At 36.1% G+C, this 20,955-nt stretch overlaps 1 protein-coding gene across 2 annotated transcripts; it reads left to right on the forward strand.

The window, feature by feature from the left end:
- The first annotated feature begins 6,210 nt into the window (after positions 1 to 6,210).
- fam185a (family with sequence similarity 185 member A) lies at positions 6,211 to 11,788 on the forward strand. Of its 2 annotated transcripts, XR_010893943.1 has the most exons (9): positions 6,211 to 6,752; positions 6,994 to 7,103; positions 7,196 to 7,288; positions 7,371 to 7,509; positions 7,587 to 7,628; positions 7,722 to 7,817; positions 9,276 to 9,410; positions 9,580 to 10,834; positions 11,329 to 11,788. XR_010893943.1 is itself a non-coding variant. In XM_067380251.1 (8 exons), exons 1-8 carry the CDS (start codon positions 6,317 to 6,319, stop codon positions 9,696 to 9,698), a joined length of 1,170 nt encoding a protein of 389 aa, XP_067236352.1. In that variant the 5' UTR covers positions 6,211 to 6,316; the 3' UTR covers positions 9,699 to 11,252. The 2 variants fall into 2 exon arrangements, 1 of the variants encoding a protein (XP_067236352.1); XM_067380251.1 differs by lacking the exon at positions 11,329 to 11,788 and having other exon boundaries at positions 9,580 to 11,252.
- The last annotated feature ends 9,167 nt before the right edge of the window (positions 11,789 to 20,955 follow it).

Raw genomic sequence — 20,955 nt, forward strand, 5'->3', positions numbered from 1 at the left:
CACTGTTATCAAAAGGCCCTGTTGTAATCCTCTTTGACTTCACGTTATGTGAAATGACTAGAGTGCCACCTACTGGGCGATTTATAGCCTACATGTAAATAACTATAACAATAGCTGGTCAAAAGAGCACTTTTTTTCACTGTGGCCCTTTTGTTTCAGAATTATGAATCATTTTCAGTAAAAATAAGTTCCCTTGGGCCTTCTTTGAAAGAATTAAGTGAAGTTACACAAGCAGTGAGGTAGTGTCATGAATAATATCGCTCCTAGCTATTAGAAACCCAGACGGAAAATCCGCCCCAAAATGACGTGGTGTCTGCTCAGCTCAAAAATGACCTGCACTGGGAGTTTAAAGTCATCAAACATGACAGTTATGAGTTACTTACAACCAGAAGTCGAATTGAAAAAACAAATTCAAGGGGGATGGTGTTGCCATATGCGAGGGGGGGTTGTTTGGGGCGAATGTAGCTTAAACATTTGTATTTATTAGTTTAAAGAGTAGTGAAATAGGCATTATTCGTTAAATTATTTATATCCTTGAAGTATTGAAGTGACTCTCTCTCTCACACACACACACACACACACACACACACACACAGTCCATCCCTTTATAGGCTACCTAAAATGGTGCCTTTGGAGGGCACTGAAGTGTTTAATCATATCAACATATATTTTTAATAGGGCTAATATAATTACTAATATAATTTTCTACCATATACAATTGAATGCACCTAGCTAACAACAACTTGCTTTATTCTGGTTTCACCTCACTCCAGTCTAAACTAACTGAATTTATAGGTAGGCCTAATTTACTACACATTGTCATTTAAATAACCTGAAAATATTGTAGATTATTAAGGCTAATTTTACTAACCACTCTTGCTAAATGGGGTAAGCACACTTATGTTCTCATTTCAGAGTTGATCGAGTAAATGATTCATTATAGACCGTGTGGACAGATGATTCATTAAAATGAATCTGTTCAAATGAGTCATTAGGTCGCGAATCGGACATTAGCGGACATTGACGCGTTGCGTGCGAATCGCGACTGTTATTAGGACATCGCAAAAGATTTGTCAACACAGAAAACACTTCACCACTGGATAGGATTTTCTTTTTTTTACTGAAAGTGTGGTTTATGTCAGCTGCACGTGCAGGGCGCCTGTCAGAGAAGATGAGGGGACTTTCTTTTGAGCACTTTTCACACCCAACGGTTATTCAGGAAAAACATTCTCCGAATGCGCCTCGTGAAACATGGATTCGGTCTTACGAACTTTTAGCATTGTGTCAGTTGATTTAGATTATTATGTGTGAGGTAGAGAGAGTACAAAGACGGTGCTTACTTTGAAAGAGCTCGCGCGCACGAAAACGGCTTCAGGTTCAATACGGAATGGATTAATCTGCGTTATTTTTTTAACGCGTTATTTTTTCTCAGATTAATTAATCGAAATAAATGCGTTATTTTGACAGCCCTAATTTTTTTATAAAAATAAATCCATAATGAGTTCCAAATGACACGAGAGGCGGATCACATGTGACGTGGAATGATGGCACTTGGGTGGACAACTCCTGTTTACCAGATCTGAGCCACAAGTAGGACATACACTGTAAAAAAAAAAAAAAGTTATCTTTTTACATTGACTTAAGTTGTATTTACTTATAATTTTAAGTGTTTTCAACTTGACAAATTTAATTATCTGAACTTTTTAGTTGGAATAACTTTACGAAAGTAAGTGAACTTACCTTTTTAAGTTTTCAATACCACAGCTCATGTTCATTTTAAAGGTGCTAAAGAGGATGTTTTGTCATATTTATACAGTTTTGCAATATTACTTGAAACTGTCTTTACTAACTGATAAAAGACTATTTATTAGGTGCACTGAAAGGAATAATATTAATATAAATCATCTGAGGTAGGGCCTTAAAAACATCAGCCAATCGTTTACGCGATCATCGAGTTTTTGAAATGCGCACATTTCAAAAACTCACTAACAGTCTTTGGTTTCTTAGTCGACGAAAAGATCCAAAAGATCCTCTTTAGCACCTTTAACCATGTTCTTTTTCATTCAAATTCATCTCAGCAGAGGATGATTAAACAACTCCCAAAAAGAAAAAGAAAAAACAGCTTTGCCAGCTTCACTTATTTATTTATTTATAATAGAAAATAATATTTTTTAAGTCACCATTTTGGTGAATAGCGTTACCTTTAGTTGTGCTCTTGATCCTTAACTTTTTTAGCAGTTTTAACACTGTGTTTAGAAAACATACTTGTTGTGTTAAAGACAGCCAGAAATAAGATGCTTGCTATTTAAGTATGATATAAGCATCATAAAGTGTTTTTTCTTTTTTTTTTCTTTTTTTTCTATGTTAATATCTGAAACCTCTTCCCTGACTGTTAGGTGTTAGTGTTATTAGCAGCACATCTAAACTTTCTATTGACCTTGTGAGACTGCAGCATTTGTTCCAGCAGAATCATAGTAATCTGATAATTTGAAGAACTTCTAAAAAACAAATTGGATAGTAAATTTTAAAATACAGAATGATTCAGACACACACTGACATCAAGAATCAGCATATGAATCTCAACAATGGTGAGAATCAACAAAAAGCTTCAAGCTGCAGTGCATTCTGGGTGCACCAATCAAAACTCATCCATGGTTCCCAGCATTCTCTAAACTATTACTAATAAATAACTAACTAACTGCATAGTATGTGATGTAGGAATTATTTTGCCCCAGGGTTATCCTTTATACAGTACAGCTTATTGCAACTGTACTGGGGCATTAAGACCCGCTGGCCTCTTTTAACACCTCTTCCTGCAGCTACCCAGTCTACCCTTCCAGATATAGACCGGGCTCAACCCTGCTTAGCTTCAGTGGGTGTGCAGGTGTAAGCTTCAGGTTGACTGCTACAGAGCTTCTCAGGCTTCCAACCATAGACCCTCTTACAAAGAAACATATATCTCCACAATGGTGACATGCTTCATGCTGCAATGCATTCTATAACAGACTATTATTAAGTTGAAATCAACTGCATTACATCTACATGATCCAAAAAACAAGCAACAAACAAACAAACAGACAAACAAACAAAAACACTCTGTAAGATTAGACCTTAAGATGATGACAACCTTCATCATCAAGTTGTCACCATCACCTGACCACATTTTCCCTTGCTATTTTTGCCACAGCTTACACAGTTTCAGCAGCAAGAGAAAAACTAACACTAAAGGTACAGTCCAGTCCAAAAGTTTGGAACCACTAAGATTTTTAATGTTTTTTAAAGAAGTTTCGTCTGCTCACCAAGGCTACATTTATTTAATTAAAAATACAGTAAAAACAGTAATATTGTGAAATATTATTACAATTTAAAATAACTGTGTACTATTTAAATATATTTGACAGAGTAATTTATTCCTGTGATGCAAAGCTGAATTTTCAGCATCGTTACTCCAGTCTTCAGTGTCACATGATCCTTCAGAAATCATTCTGATATGCTGATTTGGAATAAATTACTTTGTGAAATATATTCAAATAGAAAACAGTTATTTTAAATTGTAATAATATTTCACAATATTACTTTTTTTACTGTATTTTTAATTAAATAAATGTAGCCTTGGTGAGCAGGCGAAACTTCTTTAAAAAACATTAAAAATCTTAGTGGTTCCAAACTTTTGGACTGGACTGTACCTTTAGTGTTAGTTTTTCTCTTGCTGCTGAAACTGTGTAAGCTGTGGCAAAAATAGCAAGGGAAAATGTGGTCAGGTGATGGTGACAACTTGATGATGAAGGTTGTCATCATCTTAAGGTCTAATCTTACAGAGTGTTTTTGTTTGTTTGTTTGTCTGTTTGTTTGTTTGTTGCTTGTTTTTTGGATCATGTAGATGTAATGCAGTTGATTTCAACTTAATAATAGTCTGTTATAGAATGCATTGCAGCATGAAGCATGTCACCATTGTGGAGATATATGTTTCTTTGTAAGAGGGTCTATGGTTGGAAGCCTGAGAAGCTCTGTAGCAGTCAACCTGAAGCTTACACCTGCACACCCACTGAAGCTAAGCAGGGTTGAGCCCGGTCTATATCTGGAAGGGTAGACTGGGTAGCTGCAGGAAGAGGTGTTAAAAGAGGCCAGCGGGTCTTAATGCCCCAGTACAGTTGCAATAAGCTGTACTGTATAAAGGATAACCCTGGGGCAAAATAATTCCTACATCACATACTATGCAGTTAGTTAGTTATTTATTAGTAATAGTTTAGAGAACTATTACTATAGGACGTTCTTCTCAAATATTCCTCTTTGTAACGTTTCGAACATTATTGAATGACCAACAGAGGACCATGTGGGAACGTTCAGTTAATGTCCAAAATATTCTCTTTGTAACATTCTTTTTTTGACTATAAAATAACCAAAATGGAACATCCCCCTAAAGTCATATAAGGAATCTTGAACTGCAGCACTTTTATTAACAAAAAAGGGCATTTTAGGAACGTCCCTAATGTTCTGTAAAGGTTCAGAATTTTTGTCACTTTTAGAGAACTTTTAGGGAACGTTGCACAAGGTCACGAGAACATCACCTTCTATGTGGGTGTTTTATAGAAAATAATAAAGTTTGAAGTCACCTCTTTTCTGAGAGGCTACTCTGCTCTGATTGGTCAGATGGCCCATCTGTTATGATTGGTCTCCCACTTAAAGGATTAGTTCACTTTCAAATTAAAATTTTCTGATAATTTACTCACCCCCATGTCATCCAAGATGTTCATGTCCTTCACTCTTCAGTCGAAAAGAAATGAAGGTTTTTGATGAAAACATTCCAGGATTATTCTCCATATAGTGGACTTCAATGGCATGCAAACGGTTGAAGGTCAAAATTACAGTTTCAGTGCAGCTTCAAAGGGCTTTAAACAATACCAGACAAGAATAAGTGTCTTATCTAGAGAAACTATCACTCATTTTCTATTTTTTTTTTAAAAATTACATACTTTTTAACAATAAATGCTCATCTTGAACTAGCTCTCTTCTTCTTCTTCTCTATTAGAGTTCCAGCAGTGTAGACACTGCTAAGTGTATTACTGCCCTCCACAGGTCAAAGTTTGAACTAATTGTTATATACTTGCACTAGCATATTGAATATGACAATTTAGGTGAGCGTTTGCTTTAGATGGGCTCTTGATTCTTGATATTTTTAACATTAGATTTTCTCTGGCTGTTTTAACTGTGTTTCTAGAACATGCTTGTTACAGCGAAAATTGCAAGAGAACTTCTGATCAGATGAGTTTGGTTATTTAGTGATTGTGATTCAATCATCATGGAGTGTCCTGATCCTCTCCAGAGTCAAATTCTGAGTGTGTTAACTGTTAGTTTTGCTTTAAGTTTTTTTTATTTTTATTTTTTTTTTTATTGTTTTTTTACAGAGTTTTGAGCGGTGTCTTTTAGACTCACACAGTCATCATGAATTAGCGTATGAACCTCAACAATGGCGTCAATAGACAAAAATCTTTTTTGTGATGCTCAGAACTGATCTGTTTATCTGAAAATTTTGTCACCGTTGTTGAGGATCATACGCAGAATCTTGATGTCTGTGTGAATATAGATGATGCTGCCTGATAAATTTCTGCACAATAATAAAAACTTTTGCAAGAGATTTGCATTTTAAAGAAAAGGTTTCCTCAAAACAATCCAGTAAAGAGCTTCTTTTTTTTAAGACATTAAAAAAATATTTTTTTGTTTGAACAGCCACTTTTGTTAGTCAATTTAGCTCTAATTTTCAATTAAATTTTTTGACAAGTGCAGCAGGGACATTCTGAGAACTTTTCCAAATAAATGGTTCCCTAAGCTTTCAAAGAACATCCTGAATGTTCTGTGAAGGTCCACCAAATAACATCCCCCAAAAGATCTCCTCATTGTGACCATCTCTGAATGTAGTGGGTTGTTCTGAGAATGTTCTGGGAATGTAAGATTTGGGGTATAGTCCTCAGAAGTATCAGGCTTAATAAACAATAAATAATGCAAAAATATAAAAATACAAAATGGTTCTGTAGTTGCGTTTTAGTTAGTAAATAAAAATAGTATTACGCTATCTCAAAATTACACTGGAAAGTCACAAATGGTTTTTTTCGTCATTTTAATCATTTTTGCTCATACAGAGACATCAGTCAGATCTCGTCATGGTCAGTATCACGTTTGACTTCACTTCCCATAAGTCCTCTCGCGCGCTCTTCCGGTTTGCTGTCATTGCTGCGCGCTGCTCGCGTGTCCTCGATATATATAAACATTACTACGCGACGCTTACACTGCAAGTAGCATTTTGCGCTAATGAGCACTTATGTACTGTAGTCTTTGCACTCAAAGTAAAGCTTTAGTTATGTTTGCGTGTGTAATTACACAGCGGTTACGTCCCGTTGTGTGTCTGGGCTCAGTGCAGAGAGCTTTGATCTCTCAGGCTGTCCGAAGCTTTTCAGATGCTCCTGCAACTACGAAAGACTTGAATAAACCTATAAAGCAATGGGAATTATTAGTTAGTCCTTACACAAAGGTTAGATGTCATTTAGGCTGTAATATATCCATAAAACCACTGGATCCACATGCTTTTCCTGAAGCTGACCGGGCTTTTATTACTGTGCACGTGACAGATGCGAGTCAAACTCTTAATGTGGACAAATTTAATGTTCATTATGATGATCAAAGCAATGAACTTCAGATTTTGTCCGATGAGGTGGATAGCAATGTCACTGTTGAACTGACAGCACCTATTAAATGTGGTAAGGATCTGAATGCAGGCTTGTAAAGATGATAATAAATCATATATATTTATTATTATATTATTGACAGGTTATTTCATTAATATTTAATTACAACGAATATTTATTTTAATATTAATTTAAATATTTTTATCATGTAGACTATTTACAGTAAATAAAGGTAATGTAATAAGTTTACTTTTAATACTGTAAATTCATTGAAATACATGTGAATCCTTCTAGTCCCTGTCCATCCCTCCAGATCTCCACATCAAGACCAAAGACAAAGGCAATGTGAAGATCAAGAATATGGAGAGTGACCTCTGTCACGTGCACACAGAGAGAGGACACTGCGTCCTGAAGTCTGTGAAGGTAATACATTAGCTTACATAAAGGCCTAAATTAATATCATGATTAATATACCTGATTAATATCATGTGTTTAATTGTTGTGATTTTGTTTAGGGTCATGAGGTTCAAGTTCAGTCCACAGGAGGAAATGTCACTGGACAAAAAACCTTACATGGGAATGTAGATATCAGCACATCTGTGGACAGTGTAAGTAGTTTTTGATATATATATATATATATAACTGCATATATTGTGAAATTGTTATCAAGTAATTGTTTTTGTTCTCCAGAATATCGATATTATGAAAATTCAGGGAACCACCATGAATCTCTCCACAGAACATGGGGATCTGAAAGTGAAGGCCATCTATGGCGAATCCACCTCACTGTCAACTTCCTCCGGGAACATCCAGATTGGCCATGTACACGGTGAGGGAAAGGGATGATAATGGCTCATTTTAAACACCTGATGTGCAGTTAGGACATGTATCGTTGTTGTTTTACAGGTGAAGCTCTTGTTCGCAGTGAAACAGGAAACATCGCCATTGGTAAGTGACCGGTCTGAACTGACAGTAGGTCATTAGTCACTCATTAGTCAATATTTAGTTCAGTGCACTAAATATGTCCTTCCTGCGTCCCAGACAGCTCAAGTGGTGCCCTAAAGGTGTTTACTGCTGCTGGAAACATTCATGCATATGTGGGAGAAGATGGATCTGCAGAACTTCACAGTCAACAAGGTACTAATAATGGACCTCAAACTAACTAATACACACGACGAGTCTAGTATGAACATGTCTACTTACCTGCCTACTTACATTTAATCCATTTATCCAATAATTTTTAAAATGTCTTTCAAATGTATTGTATTATAGGTGCAATATGTAAGATTTCTCTGTCCGCTAGAGGTCGCTAGAGGCCTATTCAAAAAAAGGTGTAGCTTTATGATGGCAAGTTTGAGTGCAGAATCTTGGGATGTGTGGTCTTCACGTCACAGCCCGTGGAAATAAACGGGATAGGACTCGGAAATCATGTTCATGGATGCAATTATTAACGTTACTGTAGTATGAAACAGAGCAGGACCGAGTGTTGTGGGAGCTGAACGAGGACGCTGGAGCGATTGCGCAACACACGCCCCATGAGCAGCTGAACTTTTATTATGCCACAGTCGCTGGCGCCGCTTCTGCTTTTCCGGTCATGAGTATGAGGTAACGCAGCTCTGTTTATCATATTAGATACATTTAAGTGTGTTGAAAATGATGTTATAACGTTACTCTGTTCGTTCGCTCGGCGGCTGCTGTGAGACACTGTTACACACTGCAGGAAAATAGATCGATTTTAGAATATCATTAAATACTGGATGGCTTGTGTTGATAAATGGCATGCAATTAATTTTAAAACGTATTGTATGATGGAGAAAATTCTGCATTACTGTTACTAAAAATAAAGCTGCATCTGATTATGCTATGTTAGCTGCTTGACAAAATAGTGTCTTTCTCTGAGGCACGGTAAAGCATGGTACTCGCAAAAAATCAAGAAAATTAGATTTAAACAATAAGACTAAATGTGTTGAGATATATAACAACAATTAGTTTTCTGTCTATAAATGTAACCAAACAGTTGTTCCCTTGTCTAATAAAACATGTAATATATTAAACCATCTTTGGTGTTTCCATGGTTTCTAAAAAATAAAACCGGAAACTGAGGGTAACGCGGGTATGACGCAATTGACAGGCGACTCCTCACATGTCCCGGAGCCTTAATTAAAATAGCAATTTTCTCACAATTTATAAATAGTTGCAAACATTTGGGATATGGTAAGTACTCAAGTGAACAAAATATATAACACTGGCCTAGTGGTTTTTGGATATTTTACTGCAAAAATCTTACATATTGCACCTTTAATAGTCAGATATTTCTGATACATACGTACAGACCCTCATGACTTTATGTCAAGGTCAACAAGCCTTCAGATAATTTGACTTTGTTACAGTTCAGGTTGTAAAATGTCAAAATATAATACTATATATATTATAGTAACACTTTTTAAAATGAATGTGTACACAAATGTTATTATTTTACACTTGATGGTTACATTTTCATTCAGTCATTATAAAGGTATAGTATAATGGTTTCTCATAACCATATTAAACCAACATGATTCTTTATGATGGACACTTTTATTTGTCTTTGATCAGGAGCTGTTAGTGTGCGTGTGGCCTCCACTATGAAGACAGCAGTGCGGTTGTGTGGAACCTCCGTTAGCATTAGCTCAGAGATAGTATGTCAAGAGACTGAACGTACTTCAGCTGATGGGAAGACAACAGTCACGGGTGAGTAGAAGCCAGTCCCACGGCATGTCTTTTAGCTGCTCGAAACATACCTTTTGTTCATTTGCAAGTCTAGATCTTATCTGAAACACAAACATGGAGATTTGACTATTTAAACTGCATTGATCTGACATATTCTATGCATTCATTACATTCTATGTATTATGTTTAGCTCATTTGAATGGAGGTTTGTATGAAGAAAAATGGATCAAAGCCACTGCTGATAAAGGTGCTGTGGACCTGAGAAGCCAGAGCTGGTTTGAGACTCTCAGATTTGGAGCTCAGAGTTAAAACTTGCACAGAAACACTGGGGACCAAATACAGAAGTGACAGATCCTCGTTGTCCAAAAAGACTTACAACTGCATCTCTCTTGACATAAGAGTGGTGAATGCCTCTAAATTACTTGTTTGAAATGAGATGCATGTCATTTTAGAGGTGGGGTTGTGAGGAAGTCCTGCCTCGAAAGATACAGTATGCAACCAAAGATGACAGAGATATTTTCTATCTTTTACAAGTATGTATTACTACAATTGCAATAGTATAACATCCTGTTACGGTATACCAGATTAAATGTTAAATAGTACCTACACTATTAAAAAACTGTACTAAATAAATAATTCAACTTTTCAGCATCTATTAATTTTGATTAAAGCTTCTGTACAATATGCATATGCAACAAGATTTTTTTTGTAAGGCTGCATTTATTTGATAATTTTGTGAAATATTACAATGAAAAAGAACTCTTTCAATATATTTTAAAATGTAATTTATTTCCTGTGATGTCAAAGCTGAATTTTCAGCATCAGTATTTGCTGCTCAAGAAAAAATGTATTATCAACGATGAAAACAATTGTGCTGCTTAATATTTTTATGGAAACGGTGATAATTTTTTTCAGGATTTTTTGATGAATAGACTTTAAAATAACAGCAATATTTATAGAATTTATATTTTAATGTCACTTGATAAATTTAATGCATTTTTGCTGGATACATTTTTTTTGGTTACACTTTATTTTAAGGCATCAGTTACATTGTACTTACTCAAATAAGTACTCAGTAATATTAATTAACTACATGTACTTACTAAAGAGTTACGGTTAGGGTTTGGCTTAGGGTTAGTTACTTGTAATTATGCATAATTCACTGTTATTACTGTAGTAAGTACATGTAGTAATGTGTAACACCTCAAAATAAAGTTACTTTTTTTATTTAAAAAAAACCCATACAAACTTTTGAACAGTAGTTAAATAATTTAATTTCAATTATTTTGAAATTTTAGAAAACAATGCTTGTTCAACAAATATTGAACCGATGCACTTTGTGTTGATCATATTCATGAGTGTAGTTCTGTGGCAGGCTGTCTGCAGTGGAACTGAATACTGTCATTGCGGAGCTTCAAATGCAGCGTTCTCTGGAAGTGGTGCAGGTACTCTCGTTTACTACACCTCAACCTGGAGACAAACACATATTGAGAGAGTACTTTTGGTGAATAACTGATTTAGCTATTCAATAAGATAAGATTAATTGCACAAATATTTATATACTTATTAAAAGTGCTGGGTAGTAACTGATTACATTTAATCTGGATTACATTATCAGATTCCAAAAATTAAGTACTCATATATTATGTTTTAAAATACTCATACTGTCCTATTGATTACATGATTACACGTTATTCTCAGTAACCGACTACAATTTGTAATAATCTACCGCGTGTATGAGTTTGTGTTGTTTGCTGTGTAAAATCCTTCTATCAGTGCTGATACAAGCTTTTTACTTTGCTTTTATAGGACAAAGTTTGCTCTTTTTCAAAGTCCAATGTACCACTATACAATAAACAGCAACAAAATACCTACAAAAATTGTGATGTCTGTAATATGCTGTATGTTAATATTGTGAATACGTGCTTTTGGCCTATAGGTTTTACCCTGACTGGCAGTAGAGCATGAGTGTAGGGGGTTGAAGGTGACGAATCCTGGGAGGCTCCGGCCAGTGGAGGTCGTGATCCATTGCTGATATTGTGACACGCGGGTGTACACACCAGGTTCATTGGGTTGACCACAGTCGTGACCCCTACTGATGATACCAGACTGAACCCACACTGAACACTGCTGACACACCAGTGGACCACCAGAATCCCCCTGCAGAAAAAGAGAGAGCTAGTATGTTTTTTCAGCACCCGCTCTGACGTTAAAGGGTTAGTTCACCCAAAACTGAAAAATCTGTCATTAATTACTCACCCTCATGTCATTCCACACTCATAAGACCTTCGTTCATCTTCAGAACACAAATTTAAATATTTTTGATAAAATCCGATGGCTCAGTGAGGCCTCCGTTGACAGCAAGATAATTAACACTTTCAATGTCCAGAAATCTACTAAAAACATATTTAAACAGTTCATGTGACTACAGTGGTTCAACCTTAATGTTATGATGTGACGATATTTTGTGCGCCAAAAAAACTAAATAACGACTTTATTCAACAATATCTAGTGATGGACGATTTCAAAACACTGCTTCATGAAGCTTTGAAACTTTACAAATCTTTTGTTTCAAATCAGTGGTTCAGAGTGGCAAAATCACATGATTTCAGTAAACGAGGCTTTGTTACATCATAAGTGTTTTGAAATTCAATAGTACACATGACTTTGGCAATTTGATACTGTTGTGGAAATTTTAAAATTTACTCATATTTTTAAGTAATGTGTTATGTATCTTCAGAAACACAAACCTTACCTGGGAAATGTACACCTGGGGTGGGCTTTGACGTAAAAGATATAAGTGGTCTTGGGTAACACAGGCCTATGATCTTTAAAGAGACCCCTGACAGAGATATGATTCTGAAAAAGAACACCTTTGAGATATGGAAAAGAACATTTTAGTGACACATGTGAAGGAACAAAGGGTCAGAATGACTATATATGGAAGGGAGAGTTTAACCTTGAAGAGTTAAGGGGAAGTATAAAGGTGCCCAGGAAAAGGAATGTTATTCTTACACTCTGTGGTTTCCAAGTGAAGCTGTCATGACTGTTTGAATCTTTCTTGCAAGAAATAAAACGTTAAAAGGCTCTTGGGTCTGAGTTTGTTTCTTACACAGTGAGTTGCTGTCGATTTTTGCCACAACAATACACACTCCAAACCACTGAATCGACACAAAAGATTCGTAATGCTATTAAGCTTCATGAAGCAGTGTTTTGAAATCGCCCATCACTAGATATTGTTGAATAAAGTAGTTATTTTATTATTTTTGGCGCACAAAAAGTATTCTCGTCACTTTATAATATTAAGGTTGAAACACTGTAGTCACATGAACTGTTTTAAATATGTTTTTAGTAGCTTTCTGTGCATTGAAAAAGGGAGTGTCATTGCTGGCTATGCAGGCCTCACTGAGCCATCAGATTTCATCAAAAATATCTTAATTTGTGTTCTGAAGATGAACGAAGGTCATACAGGTGTGGAACGACATGAGGGTAAGTAATTAATGACAGAATTTTCAGAGTTGTGCACAATGTCAGCATGACATGAAAATTAACACAATCTAATTAAATTTATCTTATAGATCTTACTGTGAATGATTCATCCATGCAATATGTTTTAATCCCATAATGTTTCGTGTCAACTCGATCTTCTGGTTAAAATCACCGATAAATATCACACACACAACAATATGAAGTAATTCCAGAAACATGATATATTATTAATAATGAATGTCCATAAAACATAAAACATTTACTCCAAATATTGAAAATGCATCCAAACAACACAAAGATTGATTTTTTTGTATATTTGGAATTTCTTTGAATTGCAGTTCAAATGTAATTTAGAATTTGTGTTGTATATATACAGTTGGTACGGAAAGTATTCAGACCCCCTTAATTTTTTCACTTTTTGTTATATTGCAGCCATTTGCTAAAATCATTTAAGTTCATTTTTTTCCTCATTAATGTACACACAGCACCCCATATTGACAGAAAAACACAGAATTGTTGACATTTTTGCAGATTTATTAAAAAAGAAAAACTGAAATATCACATGGTCCTAAGTATTCAGACCCTTTGCTGTGACACTCATATATTTAACTCAGGTGCTGTCCATTTCTTCTGATCATCCTTGAGATGGTTCTACACCTTCATTTGAGTCCAGCTGTGTTTGATTATACTGACTGGACTTGATTAGGAAAGCCACACACCTGTCTATATAAGACCTTACAGCTCACAGTGCATGTCAGAGCAAATGAGAATCATGAGGTCAAATGAACTGCCTGAAGAGCTCAGAGACAGAATTGTGGCAAGGCACAGATCTGGCCAAGGTTACAAAAAAATTTCTGCTGCACTTAAGGTTCCTAAGAGCACAGTGGCCTCCATAATCCTTAAATGGAAGACGTTTGGGACGACCAGAACCCTTCCTAGAGCCGGCCGTCCGGCCAAACTGAGCTATCGGGGGAGAAGAGCCTTGGTGAGAGAGGTAAAGAAGAACCCAAAGATCACTGTGGCTGAGCTCCAGAGATGCAGTCGGGAGATGGGAGAAAGTTGTAGAAAGTCAACCATCACTGCAGCCCTCCACCAGTCGGGGCTTTATGGCAGAGTGGCCCGACGGAAGCCTCTCCTCAGTGCAAGACACATGAAAGCCTGTATGGAGTTTGCCAAGATGGTGAGAAATAAGATTCTCTGGTCTGATGAGACCAAGATAGAACTTTTTGGCCTTAATTCTAAGCGGTATGTGTGGAGAAAACCAGGCACTGCTCATCACCTGTCCAATACTGTCCCAACAGTGAAGCATGGTGGTGGCAGCATCATGCTGTGGGGGTGTTTTTCAGCTACAGGGACAGGACGACTGGTTGCAATCGAGGGAAAGATGAATGTGTCCAAGTACAGGGATATCCTGGATGAAAACCTTCTCCAGAGTGCTCAGGACCTCAGACTGGGCCGAAGGTTTACCTTCCAACAAGACAATGACCCTAAGCACACAGCTAAAATAACGAAGGAGTGGCTTCACAACAACTCCGTGACTGTTCTTGAATGGCCCAGCCAGAGCCCTGACTTAAACCCAATTGAGCATCTCTGGAGAGACCTAAAAATGGCTGTCCACCAACGTTTACCATCCAACCTGACAGAACTGGAGAGGATCTGCAAGGAGGAATGGCAGAGGATCCCCAAATCCAGGTGTGAAAAACTTGTTGCATCTTTCCCAAAAAGACTCATGGCTGTATTAGATCAAAAGGGTGCTTCTACTAAATACTGAGCAAAGGGTCTGAATACTTAGGACCATGCGATATTTCAGTTTTTCTTTTTTAATAAATCTGCAAAAATGTCAAAAATTCTGTGCTTTTCTGTCAGTATGGGGTGCTGTGTGTACATTAATGAGAAAAAAAATGAACAAATGATTTTAGCAAATGGCTGTAATATAACAAAGAGTGAAAAATTTAAGGGGGTCTGAATACTTTCCATACCTACTGTATTTATTTTATTTTAATTTATTTATTTTGTGTAATTGAATTGAATTCTGAGTCCTGCACAAGCCTGATGTGTGCACATATAGATGAGTAGTAATAATCGGAGTGGTTGTTGTACCTGGCAGGTGTCTTTGCCTCCCTGCAGTAAACCAGCACACATCATGTTGTTTGTAATGACTCCGGCACCCAGCAGATCATTACACTGAGAATTAATTACCACTGGAACCACAGTCTCCTGCAGAGTCCCAGGATAAGACAAATTCACTGGACACACGACCACACACAAACACAATCATCAGTCTGTGACGCTAGTAGTGTGTGTGTGTGTGTGTGTGTGTGTGTGTGTGTGTGTGTGTGTGTGTGTGTGTGTGTGTGTGTGTGTGTGTGTGTGTGTGTGTTACCTCCAGCTGCAGTTTGTCCCCAGCCTGTGATCCAGCTGCTGGTGCCGGAAGGGAAGATGCTGTTCTCCGCTGCTAGACACACTGGTCTGATATAGTTAGTAAAGTTGACTGAAGAGGACAGTTGCAGGAGAGCGATGTCATTGTTGTAGTTGTCGCTGTTGTAGGACGGGTGTATGACAAGTGTACTGACTCTACTGCTGATTTCATGGTCATGAACTCCCTGCTGTGTCCTCCTTCCCAAGTACACAAGCAGGTTGGATGTGCTGACTCTGAATACAGACCATCGGCAATTACATCTACAACATTTAACAGTGTTTCAAATCTGTGTAAATATGTGTTCATGTGGTTCTAACCTAGCGAAACAGTGAGCAGCCGAGAGCACCCATTCACTGCTGATGAGGGAACCTCCACAAAAATGACCTTTATATTTGGGGCTGTGAAGACTAACCTGCCATGGCCACGCCCCCTCAGGAGCATCAGCTCCACCCACAATACGGGTTTTTAAACGGGGACGTCCACAAACTGAGAGAGAAAAAGAGATTTTTAGTGACACACAAAGTGCACAAGCATGAGATCAACAAGATGTTTCTTTTAAATAATCATGCGGTTTTAGATTATGTAATTATTTCTAGACATATAGAGGGGCTCTTACCTTTTAAATGAGAAAGACAACCTGCAAAAAAAAAAAAGAAGGGTGGTACAGAATAGAGCAAGTCCCCAACATAAAATTAGACATCCAAAATATAGTGGTCTGTTTAACCCTCATGCTCTGTTCGATTTCTTTGTACACTCGTTATGGTCCTAATTGGATTCAATACAATTCCCCAGATACAAATGCTTAGCTTTTAATATCAGTGCTTTTCACACATTACAAAGAATATATTTCTGAATTTATGATTTATAAAAAAGTTTTTAACCGCTATTTTTAAGACTGCCCCTCCCCCCTTCTGTGGGACACTTGGCATTATACATTTATAATCATAATATCTTAGTCTAAAACTCTAGTTAAGTAATCTTGACAAACTATATATCATTTGAAAGCTTTCAGACTCTAGTTTTCATATTTGGTGACTGATTTTTTTTTTAAAAGAAATGATAGAGCATCTTCATCTTCATTTGTGGTGCGTGCCAAACTATAAACCATGCTCTGATTCTTTCTGTATGTTTTTATGTGTTTTGGGGATTGAATTAAAAACAATTATTAACTACTGAGTAAGATGTAGGATTTACTTCATATATATTATGAAAATTATGGAAATATATGGTTCAGATCACTCAAACCATATACGGAAATTGAAGAGTTTTATATTGTATGTAGTGAAACAATAAAGATCTAATAAAGTTCAAATATTTAGTTTTGATTTTCTTGAAGTTTTAGAGTTGAACATGTTTTGTAAAACACATTTTATATAAAATATAAATATATATATATTTATATATTTTACATTTTCATAAAGGTAAACTTATATAACTTTTTTAAAACTTTCATTTTACAACTTTTTTTTTATTTCTACAATAATCTGTGATGTTTCACCTTTAAAAAGGTGCCCAACTTAAGTCTGTGCTCTGATTTTTAACAATTTAAGTTGAAAACATCATTTTCATGTCTTTGCTCAAAAAGTAGGACAGATAATTAACAGGTAGGCCTAAAACAACTTTATCATTTTACAAACTTTAAAACAAACTTGATTCCTGTGATCTGAGCTCGTTGTTTTACAAGTAAGCACTTGAGAAAATAGTACCAAATCACTGTAAACACCTGTAAGATCTTACCTTTGCCACATATGAGCAGGGCCATACAGGTTAACCTCCACATCGTCACTTTTAGACTCTCTCTTCACTGGCAGGATGTCTGTGGTAGTTATGACATCCCTTCAGTAGCCTAATGTCTACTATCCCTTCTTATCACTCATTTGCCTGATCATTTACATGTTCCTTTCTCTTACTATTTCAACTTCCTTTCTATAGGCTTTAATACTAGACTTATATTTTTGCAGAAAATCCATGAATATGTGTGTAAAGACTGCATTCTGTTATAGTGCCTGTTGTATTCTACTCCGTGAGACCTTTCAGATGACATATAACACATGATTATCTGAGCTGTATGATGCTTTTGACACATTGGAGTACATAGTACAAAAAAAATCATAAATTATGAAAACTTTTTAAAATTATTTTTCAACAATTTATCAGCGTGGATACATTCATTGTAAAGTTCAGACTCTTAAGCTTTCAAATGACACCTATTTTGTGATTATATAGGCAGGAGCTTTGAAAATATATTATTATTATTATTATTATTTGTATCTAGGTGGCGCCCGTGGGCGGTACACTCCGTTTTAGAGTGATGACCCGCAGCACTCGTTAAGAGTTTAACAAAATGGTTCGATGCATTAAAGTCAAGTCACCTTTATTTATATAGTGTTTTTTACAATGCAGATTGTATCAAAGCAGCTTTACATTGATAACTGGTACATAATTTTGGCTGCACAGCAGCTCTTAAAGAATAGTGTTAATGCAGGCAGATCAAAGCACTGTTGAATAAATGTCAAGAATACTGCTGAATATCAAATGTCAAGTGTCCCCAACTAAGCAAGCCAAAGGCGACAGCGGCAAGGAACCCAAACTCCAACAGGTGACATCAGGTGGCAAACAAGTGGCAAATAGGTGTTAAAAAATGGAGAAAAAAACCTTGGGAGAAACCAGGCTTAGCCGGGGGGCCAGTTCTCCTCTGGCGAACAGTGCTTTGTTACGAATCAGGTTGCTATTATAAGTCTGATAGGATCACAACAATCAAAGTATTTATTTCAGTTCCATCCAGCTGAGGATCGTATTCATCACAGAATGGGATGGAAACATGGAAAATGAACACCAGGGGCCTGATATATAAATGTTGTGCATGCAATTTTCTATGCACATATTGGTGCACACTGTAGACCATTTACACACTGGTTTACTGGTGCAAGTAAACTCACTATCCTTTTGATACATTACATATGTCACTGTCATTAATGGAGTGTATTTTATCTGACAGATATATGAATATTTGTATTTTAAACAAGACAAAAATACTGTTACTGAATGTTTTTAGCAATGAAATATGACAACACAAACAGCGTTTACATTCATACTTTTCTAGAGTCTTGTACCTTAAAAACAGTAGTTGGTTATCACATGGATGGAAAAATGCATATGGAAATGATATGCAGATGAGATTATGCATAGTAAAACTATAAGTGCTGTAAGCTCCATATGTGGTTATTTTGGAGAGGAGAAAGATTTCTAAAGGGAATTCAAGTCAATTTGAATATAAAACCACACATTATTATTTTCTAACATATTAGAACATTAGAAATTACATTAACTGATTTTACATTTACCTATAAAATAGAGTCTCATCCCAAACCCTGTCAAATCTTTTGTGCCCACAATCTTCTTCACCTACAGTTACGCAAGCACATTTATAACCACCTGTTACAAAAGTGGAAAAATAAAATAAGAACATGATGTGCAAAGGCGAATGGTATTTTTTTTTTTTTTTTTTTTATACTCACTGCTATACACGTTGAATAAATAATACAACATTATTACTATATAAATAACTATGTCAAGTACATGCCATATACAACTCTTCTAGTTCAAAAAAGCTATCTGTTGCTTGTATGCGCCCACAACACAATAAAACATATTATTACACTGACTAATATTGATTTTTTTTTTTTTTTTTTTTTTTTTGGCATGAATTGCCACGTTATGGTACATAAAAGATATTCCAGAGGGTAAAAGCTTGTGCTTTTATTTCGTGCAGAATAAAATTACATCCCAGGTACCAGCTGCTGTATATTTTATTATCCACTAGATGGCGCTGTAATTACAACTAAGAGACAGAATAAAAGAGCGAAACGTTAAAGGATTAGTTCACTTTCAAATAAAATTTTCCTGATAATTTACTCACCCCCATGTCATCCAAGATGTTCATGTCTTTCTTTCTTCAGTTGAAAAGAAATTAAGGTTTTTGAGGAAAACATTCCAGGATTATTCTCCTTATATTGGACTTCCATGGAGCCCAAACGGTTGAAGGTCAAAATTACAGTTTCAGTGCAGCTTCAAAGGGCTTTATATAAGGTGCATTTATACAAGGCATTTTTCTTTTTTTTTTAAATAGTGGCTTTGGGGCAAACTGAGCCAGGTGTTTTGGATTAGTTGAGACAGGTTTATTATAATATTTTATGTATGTATATATAAAATAGTGCTTTCATTTACTGTTGTACCTCATAACCACTATAAATTATGTGTAAGACAGGATTGATCCAAACAGATCCAACCTTCAGCTGATGACTTCGTCACTGTGCACTTCACAGCCAAATTAAATTTTTTTTTACTTCATATTCCTGATATTCTGCATAAGTATGTGAAGTATTTATTCCTTTTTTTATCAGTTTAAACCATGTTTAATGTGTATTTATTTAGATGATTGCATTTCAGAAGACAAAAGACAAAAGTGTGCAGTGCTAAAGTGTTTAATTATTGTCATAAAAGCCTTTTGCACATGTTGAAACATAATGAGGTACTTTTTCCATCATGTTGTGATGACTGTGGTGTAATCTCATTTATACTGTATGACACAGATAACATACAAGAAGTACAGCTTTATACATATTTTCCATAATACATTTGTTGGGTGGTGGAGGGATGCCAGGATACTTGTCACATTATTGAGATAAATCGTCGCATATACTGTATATCCTTGTATTGTGCTTGACACGATTAGATGAACATTCTTTTCCCAAACTCTCCTTTAAACATGATATTTCTAAGAGCTGTACTTGATCTTTATATAGAAAAAAAGTAGTATATAAGAAGTTGTTTCAGGCTGTTTGCAATGAAACTGGTTTATAATTGCAGATTTTTCACAGATAACAGACAGAAAGAGACTTCATCATGTGACATATATGTGTAAAAGAGGCGTTGATAAGGATCCCCAGATTCGCCAGATTCAGTGCATCAACCTTCAAAGACACAAAAATGTCCAGTGATTGAGAGATAAAGTTGAATTCATGTAGTGTGTGTGTGTGTGGCATAACCTGATATTGCTGAGTTCAACATGTTCCTGGGTCAACATTTTTGTTGATCCTGGAACAACATTCAAATCAACCAATCAGATTTGAGGGACAAGTTTACAGATTATGTCAAGTTTAGGCTTAAAATCATGAATTGATGCTTCTACATCAGTGTTATTCATTTATCATGTCCCTCTGGTTTTTGGGATAACTTCTGGGTAGGGTTAGGTTTAGGGGTAGGAATAGGGTTAATTTTCAGACTAGAATGTTGTTCCAGGATCAACAAAATATGTTGACCCAGAAACGCATCTAACTCAGCAATATCAGGACATGCGTGTGTGTGTGTGGTTTAGGACTCACTCATGCACTGCATTCCTTGTTGTAATCACCGCAGCATTTTTCTGTTGGTTTGCAGTCAGCATGGCAGTTGCAGGCATAGCCAGCATTGTACTTCTCATTACATCTCCCATGACAGGATGGTGAGGCTACAAAAAACAAGCATTAGTCAGAGAATGATGTGTTTTAAGGGTGTATAAATGTCAGAGGGGAATTTTACTTTTGCTGGCAGTAGAACATTGAGCTGGGGGGAAGTGGACAAATCCAAGCTGGTTTTTTGTCTTCGTAATTTTTTCTA

Source organism: Chanodichthys erythropterus, chromosome 24, assembly GCF_024489055.1.
Source record: "Chanodichthys erythropterus isolate Z2021 chromosome 24, ASM2448905v1, whole genome shotgun sequence".
NCBI classification, from domain to species: Eukaryota; Metazoa; Chordata; class Actinopteri; order Cypriniformes; family Xenocyprididae; genus Chanodichthys; species Chanodichthys erythropterus.

Bases quoted from the DNA above. Each gene is read 5' to 3' on its own strand.
- fam185a (XM_067380251.1), top strand. From the start codon at position 6,317: ATGTACTGTAGTCTTTGCACTCAAAGTAAAGCTTTAGTTATGTTTGCG. The intron at 7,104-7,195 runs GTAATACATTAG...GATTTTGTTTAG, and splicing joins GCGTCCTGAAGTCTGTGAAG to GGTCATGAGGTTCAAGTTCA. The intron at 7,289-7,370 runs GTAAGTAGTTTT...TTTGTTCTCCAG, and splicing joins TCAGCACATCTGTGGACAGT to AATATCGATATTATGAAAAT.